The 21024-nt window shown below is 40.8% G+C and overlaps 1 protein-coding gene and 1 long non-coding RNA gene across 5 annotated transcripts; one reads left to right on the top strand and one right to left on the bottom strand.

Moving 5' to 3' along the window:
- Window positions 1–712: 712 nt before the first annotated feature.
- On the bottom strand, window positions 713–20777 carry LOC111258732 (uncharacterized). Of its 4 annotated transcripts, none has more exons than XM_086967568.1 (6): window positions 20343–20770; window positions 18719–19411; window positions 4062–5197; window positions 3686–3778; window positions 2764–2939; window positions 713–2434 (listed from the first exon to the last, which is right to left on the bottom strand). In XM_086967568.1, the coding sequence occupies exons 3-6, from the start codon at window positions 4272–4274 to the stop codon at window positions 2293–2295; spliced, it is 624 nt and encodes a 207-aa protein (XP_086823694.1). In that variant the 5' UTR covers window positions 4275–5197; window positions 18719–19411; window positions 20343–20770; the 3' UTR covers window positions 713–2292. The 4 variants fall into 4 exon arrangements, with proteins under 4 accessions (XP_086823694.1, XP_022685942.1, XP_086823695.1 ...); XM_022830207.2 differs by having other exon boundaries at window positions 18719–19408; XM_086967569.1 differs by having other exon boundaries at window positions 4062–4186; window positions 18719–20771.
- On the top strand, window positions 7796–8725 carry LOC111258736 (uncharacterized). Its single transcript, XR_002679161.2, has 3 exons — window positions 7796–7944; window positions 8102–8172; window positions 8471–8725. It is a non-coding gene; the product is annotated as an uncharacterized LOC111258736 (long non-coding RNA).
- Window positions 20778–21024: the final 247 nt, after the last annotated feature.

Raw genomic sequence — 21024 nt, 5'->3', positions numbered from 1 at the left:
TGCTCTGGCCACAATGGTTTTAGACCCACATGGTACATAGTCGACTACAAAAGAGAACTTCGACAGATCTGAATATTCTATCACAGAATAAATCCAATTATTTTAGTGTAAACTTTTCTAGTGAAGATTTAATTCTTAGGTAGCTTTCAACTTAAACTAAGCTGTTACACCTCCGTCCGGAGCTAACTCTTATTAAATTAAAACGCATTCTTATCGAGCTTTAGAGCCTTCGAATACATGAAAGACTATGCGTTAATAATGTAGACTACGGCATAATGAAAACAACAGTAGAGTGAAATGTCCTATCTTTCTGATCGCGACCAGTCATCAAGAGACTTATGCCCATTATGAGCTCACTATAGAGCTCACTGTAGAGAGGTAAAGCAACACCAGTAGCAAAGAACCATTACCATTAGATAGCATTTTGATATGTAATTTTTTTGCTGAGTCGGATAGAGAACGCTGGCATCGACAGAGCATACATACGTTACAAACGCCTTGCCGAGGTCTTGGACCTCAAACAGCGATCGAGACGTTTCAGCGAGAACTTGGACCTGCTGCATCTTTTCCATCAAGATTTCACATTGTTTTGACAAACAATTACATTTATGGACGGTAATTAGCGTGGATAGGTTAATGTTAGTAGCGAACGGTCATCTCAATAGCTACCTTAACAGTGAAATGTAAAAACTCCTAAAAAATACAGTCTGAATTACTATAGCTTAAATCTTTATTTACATCTAGTTCACACTTTAATTTTAAAATAATCTACTTAAGATGTACAACCCTTCCTTTTGCTGTGGGCGCTCACATTTATTACCGTTCCAGTCAACACATTGCTGATAACAGTGAACTATTATTTCACAAGCGTCAACATACAATTTATTTGATGTTATAGTGCATTGGTGCTTGATGGTGGCTTATACGTTGATGTAGCATGGTCGGTGTTCTGGCGCAGGCTTTATTTTTCTGTTAACGTCAAGTTTTGTAAACATGCAAGGTATACTATGGAACCCCTTCGTCTAATCCAACAGTATACATCGCAATGATAAGATGCAAATGCTCTTGTTGGTAATAAGAGGGGTTGCCAGCCTCACCGAACCCCTACTAAATGCGTGACAAAACAGATTCTTGCAGTAACTGACACAAGCCATTGTATTTTCAATTAAATTACAGCACACACATTCTTTTGGGGCATCTTGTCTTTTCTCGTACATTGTGAATTCTATATATTATAAAATTGTTTACATTACATATCTGTATTTAGCTAGATACTGAAAGGATACATTCAGCTGGAACTTCTGTTGTGTTACGCCTTTCATACTTTTATATACAGTATAGTTTTTATCTACATAAAATAAAAAAATAAGCATTGCCATCTTGTTCAGGCGATCATTATCAATGATCGTCTGAACAAGATGGCCATGCTTATTCTTGACTGGACGAGTAGTTCGATTCCCCAGTGGAAATACGCGATGCACATAAAAGGATAAAAATTATAGATAGTCCTTTGAATAAATTCGAATCCGATGTATCGCCTACTACTCAAATCAGTTCAGGCGACGGCATCATTTAGGGACGCAGATATATATATCTGTACATATGGAGTAGTTATGACCAGGCCTACCAATACTACTACCAATTCTACTAGCAGTCTATATACTCATGCCGGCAATATATCTAGTTTATCTAGCAGAGCCCAAAAAAAAAAAAGCAGAAACCATAATACGACCGACAATAGAGTCTTTGAATGTGTTAGTATGACGACGATAAAAAAGAAAGCGGGAATGAATACTAATGTGATGGTTAATAACCGGTACTCGGCGAGACCAAATTGTTCCGATAGCTCCAAATTAAACCGACTTCGCAAATCATACCTTTTACAGATCGGCCAATTCTTAATTAGTCATTGTATTGAAACATTATATAATGTAAAATTCAATTACGAATATAGAAAATAAACCTATTGAAAAGAAGTCCCATAGATACGTAAAATGATTTATGCAGGTGCTATGTTTTTAGTGAAAAATCGTTCCTCAAAGAAATACATTCAAAACGACAGCTTTATATATTACTCAAACGTTTTTTTGGTTTTATTAAATTAAGCCCCCTATACGAAAAGTAATTATTGTATGCAACTACTGATATATACAAGCTAAACGGGGGTAACATATGTACACAAACCCACTTGTAAGAGTTTAAAAGCCGCTAAAAAAAAGATCTCTATAGACTTTCTCACGGTCGAAAGCTCCTACCAGAAGAATGAAGGATCTCGATGGTACGCCATTCCAGTTAGGACTTAAGCTTGGCCGTCTTTTTCTTAAAATCGATGATGAGGCCTTCCAGTCCATCGAATCGTCGTAGATAGCGCAGAATTGTTTCTCCGTCACAATCAAGAAACTCTTTTCCCAAGCAGACAAAAGCTCGAAGGTCTCTGAAATAGGATTATGAATTTATTTAACTCCCACGCACACAACTGCTATGCTCAGCACAAGCACAACGATTTGCCTCTAAATTAAAAATTAAAAATAGAATCATAGAACAAATAGAGCATACGTACTTCGATTAAAATCTCAACTCCATTAATTAATTATCCTCTGCATTGTTTGTAGCAATAAGTTGGAACGGGATGTTAGTTAATATATGAAACTAATATCCCGTTCCAATTAACAAATAAAACTTCATCAACCAGTAGTAACTCGCCGCATTTTGCGCTAAACCTTTAAGTAACGATGCCAGAACAAAGGTAGACAAAACACATACCGTCCATGCCGCGGATGCATCATCACCAGGAACGAATTAGGTTTGAAGCCAACGAGGTATTCGCCTGAGGCTGGATTCCGCTGGAAGCGGAAGAAATTCGTCGAGTTTACTCGTTGAAGAGGTACAACAATGATCGGGTCCTCATTTTCATCGTCTGACACCTCGTGGGATGTCACCTGAAAGGTTAGTGCAGTATAATGAACGGTGCGGTCAGTGATAGAGAATTCATCCATCCACAAAATCTTTTTCTTAGGAGTTACAACTTTGAGGGAAAACGTCGACTGGACCCGACGGGTCATATAAAGGCAAAGGGGTTGCATACTAAAGCAGAACCCGCGCTTATAATGAGCTGTTACTTTAATTTCTTTATTTTTGAATTTCACAATCTTCCCGCTCACAAGAATCACGTAGATATAATCAGCAAACTTGACCACGGTGTGTAGCGACATTGCTATATACGTAGTCGTGTGTTACAACGTTTCTCCAGACAAATCAGCAAAAAATGTATGTAATTAGTAGTAACGTAGACGCGGAACTCTAGTTAATCATAGTCAGCCGACCATGGGCATCGAACACCTCAATTCTACATAATATGAATGCTCATTACTTTGTCGCACATGCGTTCATATATATATATATATATATATATAATATTATATATATATATATATATATATACACACATATACATATATATATGTATATATATAGCATAGAAAACTCTAAATGAATGAATAAATGTTTGTCTCGCCTAACCTTTTTCGAACACTATTAATAATAAAGTAGGTAATTTGCGCAGACCATTAAGTATTGAGTTCAACGAAAGTCTAACGCTGTAGTACTTTTATAAATCAAGATAAAAATACTCTAAAATAACCTGAAAATACAAAACAAAATTTGAGCCCAAACACCGGGGGACTACCTTGATAATATCATCCTCGACGAGGGCGTAACTATCCCGCGTGACCTCGTAGTTGAGTTCTCCGTCGAGGAAGTTCAGCTCCATGCTGACGCCCTGAATACATAGTATCTTTTTTATATTCTTATGTCAGGCCGGCGGCGTACGAAATTGTCTTTCTTTGGAAACACTTAATAATAACACAGCTTAACACTCGTAGATAGCACTAGTACTCTCTCACAATTATAGTTGTTATCGGAGTTGACCTGCATTTTAGGCTAAGTCATAATTCATTGGTACAGTAATTCATAGAACCTATGATAGATCCAAAGGCTCAAGTCAACATCATCACAAGGGCAAACTACTACGCTAAGAACTCCGCAAAAAGCTTTTAACATACCTGGAAGCCATCAAGTGCTTTCATCTCGAATTCGTCATAGCCTGTGATTGACGGTGGCAAATCGTCCGTTTCGACTTTCCGGTAATGCTGATCCATAATAGGCTTGGCGAAAGCAAGACACACTCCTATGCTAAGACAGATAAACAGATCAATAGACAGCTCAATCGGGCGGATTGAGCGCCGCCAACTGTATAAAGCTAGTTCCTGTTTCATAGAATCAAACTTCGAAAACTCGACAACTAGATTTCCGAGTTTCCCGAATGAACCGGATGAGAACTGGATCTCGCAGAAGATCCAAGCTTTCGTTGAAAATTTACACTCCCTGGCGGCGAGACGTCCTCAACGACACTCCAAAAGATTCGGCAGGCAATAGGCCAATACGTCGCGCAGTACAAGCTCACCCAGTCCATGCACTCCTTTCATAGCAAATGATAAAAGGACGCAATATTTATCACACCTCTTCTTGCATCACTTGTCGAAGTCGGCAATATAACAATGACGGAATATGGGGTGCAAGCGTCACTTCGTCACTCAGCAAATTTCGTCTAAATCACTCTTCGACGAACGGAGCTACCGCAACGTGTTTGGGTCGCCTGAATTCATAGCTTTATTTCTTAGCAGATGCTGTCACATTGACAGGAATGCCCAGTTTCTACCATATATCCCGAAACGTAAAGCCGGCACTGACTGACCCAGCAAGGACCGGGCTACTGTCGCTTGCCTGATGCTACTCACCAACAACGTCCTTACTGACACTGCCTTAGGTCGCTTCTAACACTGCCAGCGTATTCATGTGAAAAATTTCGTGTTGTCTGGTCTATCTGACCCTATTGTACGGAACCGCTCTACGTGAACTGGTGTGTCGTCTATGGGTGCCCGTCGCCGTCGAAGACAGGCTGCGCTGCAGGAGTAGTCGACACCGTTCAAGGCGCCTGATATATCTACAGCCGCAACTATCCCTGGGCGTTGGACGACTCTTGGATATTAGCGCTGATAAATGATTGATTTTGCAGCTTCGATTCTTGACAAACTCAACCCCGTCGTTGCCAAACTCCGCTGTCATCCTGTCAACTCGAGGCCACAACGAATCCCACACGTCGTTCGTTGAGCAAACATATAATCTACCTCCAACAACACTAAAAGTACATCGAGACACAAAAATTAACACAAGAGAGAACGAAATATCAGTACTTCATCACTGTTCTAACAGTGAAGCCCCTAGGTGAATTTTTAGGCACATCGATCATATTAATAGACAACCGCGATTATACGAATGGGTTTCTGTATTCTGTGAAGCACGCGCAAGTCGAATCCGTTAATACTACGAAGATTCAGTGAGAAAAAAAGGATGGCAGGCAACGCTATTCACGTTACGGTTTGGAGGGAAGGCGCTTTCCTAGAGAATCTGCGGGCTACAGATGTAGTGACGGCTTAAAACATGGCACGAGCACACATGTTTCTGCGGTAATCTAAAGTAATGCCTAATGCCAGTGGAACCAGACATAAGACTCGAACCATTTATATGTTAGGTTAGCGGTGATAGCCTTCTGCGTATGTAGACTGGTCATAGCCTTGCGATGACGATGCTGATACGTATTTCTAAGTTTGAACGACTAATGTTATGTTATTTAGATAGATTCATTTCGACACGTTTGTGCCTAAAATAACGGCATGACTGCAGACAAGCGTTCTGGAGATTAAATCATTGGAATTATTCTGCCAATGGAAGGGTCAGAAAAAGTTGCATAATGTTATGTGCTCTTAGCAAGCTGCGGAACACCGAAGAACTACTGGATTGCCAATGACTGATTTCGCAACGGATTTAGTAACTATTCAACTGAACGTGTCTGTTGGTTATACTTGGGACCTGATAGTCTATGAAGAGCATCCGTCACTAAACATACCAGCATATACCAGGGATTCGACCAGCTATCGTCACGAAGTTTATTCTTAAAAGTACGGTGTATAAGCTCTCAATGGAATAATATCGATACTGCTACCGCCCACAGGGTGTTGTGCAGTGAGCCTTCTGCTCGAACAGAAAACGATCATGAGAAATTTCACATTGGGCGGAACACCTGCCATCGACCTTTCCCGAACGTCAATGGAGTCGAGTCCTATAGAGCAAATAACAGAGATTTAAGTGTTGTCAGGTGTTTCGCAGTTGTTCTCCCGGCTTTTGTCAGCAGCTCTGTGAATCGACCCGTACGTCGTATAAGGTTAGAACCTTGCTTGGCCATGGTTGTTTATATCGAAATAATATTTTAAACGTTCCCGCTGTTTCTCGATGTAGCATTTTCGAATACACCCGCTGTTAGACCCTTCTCTAGGTTTTTGTTACTGTAATCTTTGGAAAATTGAAATCCAAGCGTCCGTCGGCTTTGGGTTCGTCTTCCTATAGCTTCGTGTACTCGTTTGAAACTAAATATTGCGACAGACAATAGAAGGCTTTTTTTTCGGCAAGCATTTTTTTTTGAGAATTACACTAAACGTTTCAAGTTTTACGTCTGGTATCGTCGTTAGACATTTCACTGACAGCTGGGTTCCGGTATGAAAGGAACTGTGCCGGCGCCTGTATTCGAGCCCCGACTAGCATGAGGGCTTAACTTCTACCGTAGAAGTTCAGCCCTCATGCTAGTTCTACCGTAGAACTTCTACTGAAAGTCTACGGATAGTAATGCCCATCGAAAATCACAGACAGTTCTAACCGAGTTGTCATGTGTCCTGCAAAACGTTCTACAACGAGACCGACCATAAAAATAGTTACGTGTTTTTCTTTGAAAGAACAATATGTAAAACAAAAAAAGCTTCGAAATAGAGCTAGTATTTGCTCAAGGTTGTTTATTTGATTCGCCAAATGACGGACAGATGCCCGACCATCGCGACACTCGAGCGATAGAAGTTGTATTATGTCGTATGTCGTTAAGGGCTAAACAACGCCTAGATGATGGATACATTCAAAAATAGAAACATTTAATACCGCATATTAGCATATTGAACAATTTGTTTTTTGCCGTGAAAGATCAACTTCTCATAGGTGTTCCTAACGAGTTCGAAAACGCAAGAGATATTTTGATGGTCACTCATCTTGGCTCAAAAGTTGCGCTTCATACGATCTTATCTTTTATGCCAGCAAATGTTTATAGCCTTCATATCCAATTTGGTGTTGATTAGCTCTCTGATTCCGTAGTTTTTTGTTAAATTTTTGCCGCACTTTCGTATTGATATCATATACGTATAGGTAAACACCTGCTTACTACCGAAAAGCATGTTTTTCATTTTTTTTAAAAATACACGAGTTATAGGAACACAGTTAGGAGTATTCACTAATTACTATCGACCAGAGGTAGGCGCTCAAAGAGTTATGTTATTCTAGGTATTATGATTGTATTAGTTAGCTTATTCTAGGCAGGCTTGTCCCGTAATAGGGTGTTATTAACAGTGATCTAACAAAATGAGTTGTAATGCATGGTACCTTAAATGTTTGTTAGGCTGTATTGAATTAGCTGGAGTCAATCTGCTTTATTTGTTACACCATAAGTTCATAAGGTCAAATGTGGGCGATTCAATTACGAAATGTTGTCACCCCTATTCTTAACTGGCGAACTGCTGGAGATATCGCCCCACAGGGCTGAACCTGTACGTGGGCTAGTCTACATATATATATATATATATATATATATATAGTAATTATATAAAACGAACGAGAATATGTCATGGCCATAAATGACGCGTGAAAATAGTATACTAATTGCAACTTAATGCGAGTACGGTACTGAGCCTAGATATGTCGCGAACCGAGAAACGATCGCCTACACGAAAACAGGAACATCGATGGTTCGACGATTTATCAATACGATGAACGCGATATGAACAAACGCCAGTGAGTATTGTTTTCTCCAAGCAGTTGATGTTAGATTTCCACATATTGAAACTGTAGTAGCAAGAATTTTTAATTCATTGAAATGGCTAGTCCACATCAGTCACCTCATCATCTACTCTAGTTCTTCTTATGTATAACTAGTATCATTTTTTTGCAGCTTTTCTTTTGCCTCCGGCTTGGGACAACGCTACGGACCCACAATTCTACGCATGAACAATAAACATCAACGTATGATGATATCTGTATTGAACTAATGAGTTTACTGTATACTCCCGAGGCAAGTTTATGGGCTAAACTCTATGAGTGTCAGCTAAAAAAGCTTTGTGCTAGGTCGCCGCTGTCAACAACAGTCGAATCATCTTACTTCGATGAGCCACAACATGGCAGGTTTAAAGATCAATATACAATCCGTTATACAATTATTGTTTTGCTTGGCGATTCATTTACTGCTATTCGGATGAACCTGGCGGCCGGCGTGGTACGGTTACTACAGAATATATATGACAATGCATCTGTTTTATTTCAGATCGTTATTGTCCTGTCAATCCGTGCACTTTCATTCACTTGCTATTCATTACCGCCTGAAGAAATAGCATGCCCAAAGACCCGAAGAAACACGCATGCGCTGTTAGGGTGAGCGTCATCTGGCAAGTATTCGTATCGACTATGATCTGACTACGCGTTGCTTAGGCCTATTTTGCTATCCAACAAACGCAGTGAGTCGACTGACTGCTGATTACCTTCCCAGCTCTGGCTCAATAAAACCAGATGTACTTGTTAACATTGTCTTCCTATCGGCTGTATCCGAATCGGTGTAGCTGCGGTCAATGCCAAACATGACATCTCAACAATGACCCCTTCACGAATCATTCTGCGGGGTATTACTCAGCCTTACCTCTAGTACAAAACAAGACCTAGGATCTATTAGTACACGGCTGTATGATTCCATATATTTTGTACGTAAACGAAATCCAAATTTTTTTGAATTGGGTTTTGCTGGCATTGTGTCAGTCGGTTAATACCCAGCACTAAACTGAATGTATTTATGGCCGGTTTTGATCCTAGACCATCTCACATATTGTCAAGCTTAGTTGGCAACTAAGCTATCACTGCAATCATGGGATCATGTAACCTGAAAACGATCTCTAAAGAAAATAGGTTTTCCTGGACTTGATGATTGACTTGTATGCTTTGTACTGAACTTACCTACTTTTGAATCGATATCTCGTCACAGTATGCCGATATCATTACATTTTCTAATTTCTGATTAAATAAGATGGCGAACGAGACAAACAAATGATTTTTTTAAGCTGTCAAGCTTAAAAAGGATAACGGAAGTGTTTGCAAATCTAAAGACTGCGCTTACGGATCGAGAATCGAGCGCCGGTCATTTACACTCCCTGGATATTGGCCTGTGGCAAACGAAGAGGCAAGGGATACCATTTGGCTGACACTTAACCATCTAAACCGGTGGCATATTAGAGAAGATAGCTTGAAGCAAGCTCGTACTACAAAAATTCCGCTTGTTCCTACTGCCTTTTTTGCGCGTCTTCTGCTTTAACACAATCAACTAAACCGTGGCAAACAACGAATCGACAACAAAATTCTGGCCTCTTCTAACTCACCAGCTGATGGGGCCCTGCTGGCCTCATCAAGCCTGATGATGACGATGCCGTATTGCGCGAAGGCGGCTCGTCTAGAACACTGCTCATCAAATGACTCAATCCCATTTGTACTAAGTTGTGCTGATTGCCGCCTTAGGCGCGGTAGAGGAGCATGGCAACGGCAAAATGAAAATTAAAAAAGTAAAAAACAGAACGCGGGAGAATGAAAACGACCAGGCTGTAGGAAACGAATTTTGTTTTCGGGTCAGAGAGTTTTTTGAGAAGATGTGTACGGCTAATTTGAAATTGTCTTCAACCTTCTCTCGACTTCTGAAGCAGTGGGTACGAAAAAGGGAATTGTCGGCTGAAGGTTTTGGCCGTTGCGAAAAAACAATAATAGTTGATTTGCTTCGGAGCAGATAATTCGACGTTTGACTGCTAACGAATTCAACCGGATTCGTACAGGGTGTAAAATCCTGCTAATCGTAGGGTTCATCGCGTTTTTGTATTAGGAAATGGGTAAGGGTAAACTGAAAGACAAACATATCCTATATTTTTCAACAGATGAAAAAGACAACCTCTTCATTTTTTTTTTTGTACAATGAATAAAAGTAATAATAAAATGTCACTTGTGTACGAAGTGGCAAAGAGCCCTTAAGGGCTGTTCGGCTCCTTTACGCAAGGCGGAAGCTAAGTTAATATAACCAGAAGAAGTTAGTCGTAGGGTACGTTTTGCACATGCGCTAGACTCGTGAAAGCTTTTCATCCTACTGAGCCTTCACACTCCGAGTTGATCCTAAGCCTCATGCGGTAAAGCTGGTCATCGCCGAATCATTTATCATTGAAGTTAATCACTGCAATGACGCGGATGCTGCAGTAAAATGACCATGCTTCATATTATATATATATACAATGAAAAAAATCAAATTCCGACACATAAACATTTTTTTCTAACAATCGCAGCCACAGAAAGTAGCCCGTTGTTTTACCTATGAGAAATAAAACACCAACAGCAGGGTGGACCGGACCAACGGGTAAAATAAAAACGACACACGACATAAAATTAAGGGAAATAGCATGTTCCGAAATGTCCAGCCAATGAAGTATCTCTGTTTGGAAGTCGTGGCCGAATTTTCATTGTGTATATTCCGCTTGCTACGGTAACATGCCGTTGTCGTTAGAAGAAATGTCTTTTTAAAACCGACTTTGATAAGGAAATAAGATAACGTTTGCTCCGTAAGTGTTCTGCTGGCGCGCGATGCAGGACATCTCAATGGAAGACACACCTTGTGGAAACAAATGAAGCATTCACTAAAGGAACTTTTCGCATACAACTATTTATTAGTAAGTTTGTCTCTCGTTGAGTTTTGTCAGTTGAACGTTTTTATCTCGTCTCTATTTTACCGTATGCATATATATGTATATATAACGTACATGCGTCGAGCATCTCGAGAACGGAATAGGCAATTGTTTTGAACAATTTTCGTAATAATTACACTTTATGAAGGGAAGTTATAATGTGGAAACGATAGGACCTTAACAAAATTTAGCGGGCGTTAGAATGGAGCTACAAATATATTTTAAACACTTTTAACACAAAAAAGACATTTAGTTAATTTCAAAGATATTGCCACCGACATGTCAACAAAATGTAGTTACATGATTTACTGTGACCAGTTTATAATAGATATTGAAGACACCGGTTGATTGCTTGACTTCTGGTCTCGCGTAAGATGGTACACAGCTTAACACAAGTATATGAAAAAAAAACAAAACAAAAACTTACAAATTATCGTCGTTCGATAGAGGGAGATTACTAGGGAGAGTAACTGCAAGTTAGACACTTCCGAAAATATAGTTAGTCATTAGGCGGTTTGGTATGACGCGACCTTCGTCAACAAAACAAATGAGCCTCCTTAAATTTCGATAATGTAGGACAGAATGTTTGTTACCGTGGAAGTTAGAAAAATCGTTAACTGCCAATAGCGTACGAGCCTTGAGGTGAGATGTTTGCACGAACATGCTGTCGAAGGCAAAGCTTGTATCGGTGCATGTAAAGTGTTGTGTTACTTTGTGAACGTGTAAAGTCTATTGGGTTTCGAAATTTTGCATTAAATAGACCGACAGCTCACCAAAAGTTCTGAGATTTGTAGAACGTTGCCGAAACGTTTATTGCTCCCTGTCTTTTTCATGCGATTACGGTTGCTTGCCAAATTAAGTAAAAGATATAAGCATGAGAATAACAAGCTGCTTGCTTATATACTTGTACAACATAGCTGATGATGGATCAAGGTAAATTAAGTAGCTGTATGAAGTGACGTCTTAGATGTTGAATGAATATTTTTTGAGGTACTCTTTGAGAACAAAATTTCCATATTTTGCAACCAGCTTTAAATCATTAGCAGCATTGCAGTACGTTATAATCGATTATTTCTGAGATCAATTATTAATATTACTACCTACTTGATCTTTCAGGCATATATCGAATATTTGAATTGAGTACTTTTAAAAACCGCCATACTAATTTATGTCGAACACCGGATCGTAATAATGGTAGAAAAAGATACCGCGGAGAATTCAAATCTTTAAGAAATAAAATGGTGGTCTCCCTGGTCCGTGTTAGCGGGCGTGTCAGTGTCGTTGTACACTATATACTACGCGATGAGAACTCTGGGCACTGTACCCAATTTTTGTTGAGCTGTTTCATCATAACGTTAGACTACCTAATCAATGTGTCGCTCCGGTGAAAACTTGCCGGAACCACATGCGCTGGCGGATGGTCGCTAGGTCTCAGCACGCACGCCATTATTATCGCACCTATATTATAGAATCGATTTATAAATTTTCGCCAGCGAGTAACTTGGTTGTTGAAACTGTTCGGATCTGTCAGGTCGGTGCCTACATTTGAGGAGGTGTGCCTTGTCATTGTTAATCGGGCTGTTGCAATGCACATCGGTATAAATAAATCTTGTTGACCTTATACCCTGTTCATTTACAGACAACACATTTGTTAGTATCGTGTCGTGTGGCCGCGAATAGCAACTAACAGCTGAGCGGCTGGCAGTGAACGCCGACTGCACTGTTGCATTTCCCGCTATTCAATATTGAAGCATATCTACCTGTTTCATAAAAAAACTGTCCACAGATTCATTAATATTTACCAAGCATTTATTGCGTCAGCGGATACCTATCTTCGCTATAGTAGATCCACAGGATGACACCGACGCAACACAACGTGTCCACTGTTCTCCTGATAACATAAACTGCTATTGTTATTATTTGCATAAGCTAGAACAGTTACATCTGCTTAGGGGTATGGGTAAACCTCTACAACTCCACGCACACACATCTACAAACAATCTTTGTACGTACGTACTATTCTGGTGTTAGCAACCCTTTCACGTTAGCCGGTCGCCTAAAGAACAGCTCATAGTCCATCTGTTCTGTGTTCCTCTTCACGCATCGTGTCAGGTGCGCTTCGTTACTGAGCTATTTCCTCACTGCATCCTTAATGAGGTTTACTGCCTCCTGCTATTTGTTTGCAGGGCGGCAGTGAAGGGTTCCTTTCTCACTGTAATGTCTACTTTGTTGTTCTTTGGCCTTACCGTTGCCAGGTTACGGTGGCGACTACCATGGAGCGAATGTGATACGCGACTAACTGTTAGCTTCATCACAGCTCCCTATGTATCTATGCACCAATTTGACCCAAGCTCGGGTTCACCTAAACCGTCCGCTGTCGTTGAATGACTGATGCGCAACACACTAATTTATTACGTAACAGAGCGTCGACAGGGGTAACCTAGGGTCGTATCATAAGCAGCTCGTGGCAAAAACATCAGAGAGAAGAGGAATGGGGAGCGGACTAAGTGAAAACGGATGTGGAGGCCCATGTGATTCAATTGCTTTCATAATTTCGTTAAAATCGGTAATTAATCGGGCTGCAGAGGTTTGTGGGCGCAGTTCTGTTTTATAGCCGTATGCGTATAAGGACAGGAGGTTCGACGTCAAGATCGAAGTACTTATATGTCTAACGGTGTCAGCTCAATTGCGAATAACAGCCGCGACAGTAAACGTTATTCTACGCTACGCAGGGACGAAAAGTTTCACCGGCCAAAATGGCCGAATGGCTGCGCTTCAAAGGAAAATCAATAGCGCTTTGCCGATAAGTGAACGTTTCAATGATAGCAAGTAGCACTCTTTTACAGCCTATGGCAATTATAGCTGGAAATGACTAAGCAAGTCTATCAGAGGCTAAGGACTGCTCGCGTCGCGTTTCCTACGTCACCTCTCCATCGATCCTTGCGTATGATTTGAACACGGCTGATAAAACACTTCTGCTGCACTGTTATCGTGAGTATTAGCTACGCTAATTAAAAGTTTGGAGGAAAGTTACTCGGACGCAAAGTGTATCACATTTGAATAGGGTAAACGCTGTTAAAATGTATAATAAATCAGTTAATAATAATAACACGGAGACCGATCCGACAATGATCCCCAATGGATAGAATCCGTAGATTGCCACAAACGATAATATGTTTCCAACTTGCAGATTTTGTTCCCAGAGAATTTTTTTTTCTAAATGATCGAATCGAGTATGAACGTCCTGCTGATAAAGAGGTCTTATTACGCGAATTTTCAAAGCAACGGTGAGCAGAGAAAAATTCTCAGACAGTTTGTTAATGGAGTTACATCCACCAATTATTGTTGTTTGGATAACTCCAAGACCTTAAAGGCATTGACACTTCCGTATCACTTACATAAACGTTGAATAAACAATAAGCATCGCATTGTTCTACATATTTAATAGTGACACGCGGATCTGTCAGGTGGGTCCACTGGCCATCTATATGCGAAGTCGACGGCAAGGGACGTCAAGCCATCTCGATACCAGCGTGAATCCTGCCGAAAAATCCTAATCGCGATAACGAAGAGGCACATGTTTTTTCCCATAGAAAGAACATGCCAAACGCTTCTGTTACGTTTTGCGTACCCCTGATAAGCCTATTGGTTCTGACCAATTATCGCGCAGATACAGCCTAACTATAGAGAACTGTCGTCAGGTCACCGGACGTTGACTTGTTTGATAGGCGTATGCTGATTAACTCTCCAATGTTGACCATACGAACAGCGGGACGTCGCATGTCCAACGTCCGATATCCATTCTTCTACTGCCAGCCAGTTTCGAGTGTTCATTAGGATGTCGCTATTTACCGACTCGGTGTGGCTTTTTGATTGTCACTCTGGTATTTTTTATGCTAATCTCATCATCATTACTATTATTGCTATTTTAGTTGCAGAGCTGCTCGAGTAGCAATAACAAGATGAATTGTTTTTACGTATCATGATAACAGTCAAGCAGCAGGTCCCATCTTCCCGGAACCATCGTCCCCCTTCTACGCAGCATCGGTGTTCTGTCTGCTCTATATATGTATGCGTGCGTTCTCTCAGAATGATATGGCATGGTCGTATATGTAACCACAAGTAACAATAAACACAGCAACAACAACAGCGCCAAGAATAAGAAGAAAAACGAGGAACCTCAATGCAACTAGCATAGATTGCTGTCTGGAGGGTATCGTGACCAGTCTGTTGATAGGCTGAATAAGTAGTGTAAACCAGTGACTCACATGACTTGCAGTATCCTATTTACGTGCGTAGTTTGATACGCGACAAAAGAACGGATTCGGATTTAATACGTTGAAAGCCTAACAATCAGTCCAAAAGGTGCAAAAAAAAACAAGACAAACCATCGGGCTTTATGTGGACGATGCAGCTGGCGATAGATACTTCTCTCTCAAAAACAAACTGCTAATTATAGCACTGAAAGCCCGCGATTAATAGAAATGGCTTTTTGTGTCGTTTAAATCAGCCTTCTAACCCTTTAAGTCAAATCCCTGTTGTTGATTTTCGCTTATTGTTATAGAAATTTTCCTCTGACGCTTCGGAAAACATTAACGCACCATGTATAATCGTTTTTATTCACAAATAATCGGCGCAAATGCATTGAATACCAGCTGATTCAGAAGTCGGATTTCCTGCCTTCGCCGCTTTTGGGTTTGTGCTTCATTCTAGACAGAACGTAAAAATTACGGGATTACAAGAGTGCACCCTACGTGATGTATTTGCTTGGCATAGAATTTCAATTTATTACTATATGTCTCACATGTTCTCATTGTCACATTTTTTTGTGCATTTTGCTATTTTCCTGAATCCCTCTGTCTAGAGGCTGGATCTAAACATGATTTTTATCATCAGCTTACACTCTGGGTAAATGCACAGATCTCTCACGGAATCGTAAGGCCTGCAGCGCTTCTAACGCCCACTCGGTCGTTTTTCGTTTCACCATAAGGGACAATAATGAAACGTGTAATATAGTGTTCGTAGACGTAGACGTAGCTGCTACCGAGTCACTGTCAGCGACCTTATTCAGATGAAAATGTTTTCCTTCTATCCATTTCACACTCGTAATAGCCAATAGTCGATATTAAAGCAGTTGGCCAAACCGCACAAAGCTACACGAGAATACGGTCATAGCAATGCGTCAGATAGATTCTTGGCAATGCGGATGATACTCGCGGGCGTCAAGATACTTAAATGAAGAACCAATAACGGAAAACTGTGATCCTACTTCGCCTGCTGGTTTCCAACTTAACCTCGAAACTTTGTTTTTTTTTTCATAAGTTTCATAAGAACGCGTTTAGCAGATATTTTTTGGTTTCGTTTTCCCACTTTGTTCACATAAATCTGCCAAGCACGTGTGAGCTGAACGCCGCACCTGGCAGGGTCTAGCTCCTAAGCTAAGCGGTCGATCTTCGTTCGATTTCTGTGCACGTGCGCTACAGCGAACCAAAAAAGTAGCTGTTCAACTCATTGACATATAATGAAGCATAATGAAGCCGACTTATTTCTTGACAAAGTTCCAGCTTGTCTGATATCGGCCAAGGCGAAACTATTTCAACAACGGATAATAACAATAACCGTGTACACATGCCGCTTACATGTGTTTCTGTCATTACTAGCCGTCGCTTGGCAAATCTCGTTTAGTTTTTTCTCTAATGGAATTATGGAATTCACATTAACGAATGATAACATGGGCGTACTCTGTCGAACGATAGGTAGGCTTTGATTATTTCTGTGACCACTTCCTTTTGTCCAGTAAAAATGAGAAAAACCCACTGTGGTTCGCACTAGAGCTTCATGATAATCCGATTTATAGACAAGACAATATCTTATGGTCTTTACGTCGGTTCTCGTTCGACCGTACAACGTTACATAAAAAGGATAGAAGATTAAACTAGACATCATGAAATATGCGATAAGCGTTTCGGCATATGATTTCCACGTTTTGGGAGACAGGATCACGGTAGGCGATTTCGGATGATGCTTGCCATTATCGTAACTAAGGCCACCAAATGCTTCCCTTTGTTTTATTTAGGCGGGTAAAAGTGGTGAAGTACCCGATTCACGATAACTAAAATATCATATGATATAATACAACTGATAAGCAGAAGCGCTCAGAAGAATTCGGCAATGGCTTAAGTAAAGCTCGGCCCATGGATAAGAGTTATCGTTGAAATAATATCTGCTGTATGTAAAATAGTACATACAATTTCATGATACTCCTATATGTACTCTTTAAACAAATATATGTTCTTCTTGCTTACGTTACTTACTATTAATACCTTTGTCTTTTTAGCTGTTATATAATATATGTGAGTTAGAAGGTATTTTTATTTAATAAAGTTATGACAGTTTCGACCGGTTCGTCTTGCGCGAACTGATTTGACTTAGACGAAAACACTATTTGGTTCCAGATATTAAAACCCTGAAGGATCAGAAAAATGATAAAATAATAATTCACTCTCCTGCCTGATACTCCACGATTCCCCCTCGAGCCCCTACTGGGGGAGGTTTTTGAACCAGTGCTAAAGTGATAAGTGATACCGAGCCATGTCGTAGAAGGAATAGTTGACAATACAACAGTACTATAGCACAATTAGCGCTTACCCTGTTCTTTGCTTGTTAAAGCAAAGATCGCAGATGAAAAGAAAGAAAAAGAAGAAAACGTTTAACGATGTATATAATCAAATCAGTTTTCGTTGTTTTGTTACGTACGTATCCGTCAAAAGAAAAACATTGGCGTAATACGTAAGCATAGTTACTGAGCCATCGCTGATTGTTTACTCAAAACAAGCTCTAATTAACAGAAAATTTTGTCTGCCCCATAGCTATACGAAAAAAGTTGTTAATATCACTATACGTGTCTATCAAATGTGTATTCGAAGTAAATAATATGCACTCGCTTGATCTTTGCTTAAATTCCAAAATTTGTCCGGTCGTCGATATGAACCGATCGCATAGGTTAATATTCAATTGACTGTAACATTCCGACTTTCTTTTTGGAACGTTACTACGGCAATTTACTTTTTGGGCTAATTTTTTTATTTCTTCTGACATCTGTCGCATACAAGGTTAAATATTTCCTGGTGTCGCTTCTAAATGGTTGCCACTCTAAAACCAAATACCAAATGCATAGCGCGTAGTAGCACTAATGACGCTTTTACCTGTCAATTCAACGAGAAGCGCTGTAAGTAAATAAAATGAGAAGTTTTACTGATATATCAGATACCTCAGCGTAAACTAGTTCCACCAAACTTTACACACGACTATACATATATAGAGCTCTATATATGTGCTTCTAGATCGAGTCAGTCATGTCGCAAGCCTTTCCTTAAGCTAACAGACTTAGATTGCATTTTATCTTCAACTTCAACAAGTTATATTATGAGTCTAGGAATTGAGATCTCACATCAGCACGCCACAACTTTTTGGATGACTTAACGCAAAATATTGCGAAAAACGTAATAATGCTTTGCTTATGATAAACACTTCTGGCGTTAGGCGAGCATTTCCAACGCGTCTCGTATATTTGGCACTGTCATGTTGCCACTATAATGTATAACTTAATGTACCACATTAATTTAAAAATTACGCGACTTCCAAAACGTGGCATTTTGTTTCCTAATGGCCTACACAATAGTAAGTCGCTTGGAAGATTTAGTAAAAAGCGTTTTGTATGATAGTAATAACAATTTGGGAAATTAATTAACTATATTCTTTATTTTGGTAAATACGCTGGCTTGCAACACACATTTAGATTACTTCCTTACCTTAGATATCCCGAAGGGATCCGGCTGTTTCTTCTCTCCTCTGTTAGTTAGTATTCCCAGTGGCGCTTGTAATTGACTGTGAGTTAAACTCTTCGCAAAGCGGGACACATCACAGATGTCGATACAATAGATTACAGGCGGCCACCGATATAAAAATATGCCTCTCAAGGCCAACTAGACGTCTTTCGCTGGTCCGCTCTGGCTTTATCATAATTAGCCAATCACGAGCTGATCTATCATTCGGCTTCTGTGTTCACTGAATACGGTGCCAGTAACTAAAAGTGGTCGTCTTACGGAAGCTTCTAGGGAAGTTTGTATTCCTGTATCATTACACTAAGAGCATTTCTGTTTCTCGATTTACCGACGCCGGAGACGCCCGTTTTACGCCAAATCGATACGTTTAAAAATGCCGCTCTACCACGCGGCGCGAACACGTCGGTCATAACGGTAAATAAGAAGAGAGACTCTTTCCGTTACAGCTCGTCTGGCGTAATCATGTGGCATCTTCATAAGTAAAAATAACTTCGCATTGACACTCATGGTAGTCGCCGCCGCCGCCGCCGCCGCTGCTGCTATCGACGATTGCGAACGATGATGGCCAATGTTCTGAGCATGGAAATTGCGCAGTTCTCCTCTGTCATCTTCGTGTTACATCGCCATAACTTGTTCGTATTCTCGAACGCCGTTGACCTACTGGCAAAGACAAAATCGCCCATTAACCCTTCACAGATAATAGCAAAAAAGCGTTGTAAACAATTCGAATCAGCATCAACCACAAACCCACTAAACACTCAGGTCCGAACAGCGGACCGCTCTTCGTCTATTTTCTACAAGAAGCTCTAACAACAAACGAACTCTCGACGATTTACGTCGATAGCGGTTCCAGTTCGCTGAAGCCGCGATTTCACATAGCCGGCCATGGCCAAGTAACCAAGTGCGTACTATGCCGGACCAGGATGTGCTCTCAGCGTACTTTAAACAGTTAACCAGTATTAACCGTGTAGGCTATGAATGTGTGTGGACCATCACCAATCAACAAGTAATTGTCTCTCTCCGCCCTACTGACACAGCAATATCGATTTGCCGCAACTTTCCTGCTCTATTTTTTCTGTTACTATTGTTGTTTCTATTTTCGCTGTTACTGCGGTTTTCGTTGTCATTGTTACTGCCAATGTTTCTGCGGTATATTTCCGGCTAATACCACCTCTACTCCGTAACCATTCCACAAAGTAGTGTTTATCGATACAAACAAAACACACGCAGCGACGCACGAGGCTACTCGATGGACTATGCTAACGAACTCAACTTTGCTAATAAGACTCAGTTAACTCTGCTCCCGGGGCAGAGTTGCAGGCAGATTCCAACATCGCCCCGCAGTTACCAGCGCACTCAGACGTTTCTGTGAAGGACAACATTTCGTCGTTGTCTGTAGCGTGTTTGTCATCGATGCGCTTCGCTAACTGCGATGTTCAACCTCACATAAACTTACAATTTATTCGGCCTTAGTAGATATTAAAACCAGTTTACTACAAGCACCCTGGGGATATTAATACGATGATAATTCCTGCTGCTATCAACAATTAGGACCTCTGTCCAGCTGCACTTGGGTGACGGCGCAACGCACCTGCATTCAATTTTTTTCACCGCTCAAACACTGTTTGCTCCTGAATAAATCGATGCCAATGTTTAACGCCGCTGTTGTCCATAAGCTGCGTAAACGGTTACTTGATTAGCCACTAGGCGACTGGCCAAAGGATGCGGTTTATATTGGATTCGTTGTCCCAGCATTTATATTGTTTATGTGATTAGATTCATGGTGATGCCGTTGGTTCTGCGATTGATGCTAAACAATAAAGGCCAGTCATCAGTTTCGTGGCGCCCCGGTCGAGTTCCCCTCGACGCTGAACGGGCGAACCGTTCAGCGACGTGTCGACGCAGTGTTCCCGTATCGTGTAGAGCGCCGTCTACGAGCATCCGCTCCACTGTCCGCTGCCACTGGCCATAACGAGCTGGCAGTAGGGCTGAACACACATCCGGCAGAACAGCTAGTGCTATAGTAACTACTGGAGCGCGACAAAGCACACGGTTCTCTCTTCCTCTCCACTACGTTTTTTCCTTCTTCCCCAAATCGTACTTGCGGCACACTAAACCCGAAACGAACGTCGCTGAAATGAGAAAGAGGGATACATTGAGGGAGAGAAAGAAGATCTGGCGGACAAAGCGGACCGAACCTACGGCAGACCGTATGGCCGACGCTGACTATGGCGACTCACGCGTACTTCAACCTGCTGCATTTCATCATGCCA

The sequence above is a fragment of the Varroa jacobsoni genome, unplaced genomic scaffold (genome assembly GCF_002532875.2).
Source record: "Varroa jacobsoni isolate VJ856 unplaced genomic scaffold, vjacob_1.0 scaffold_258, whole genome shotgun sequence".
NCBI classification, from domain to species: Eukaryota; Metazoa; Arthropoda; class Arachnida; order Mesostigmata; family Varroidae; genus Varroa; species Varroa jacobsoni.
This window is presented reverse-complemented; position numbering and strand designations above follow the sequence as displayed.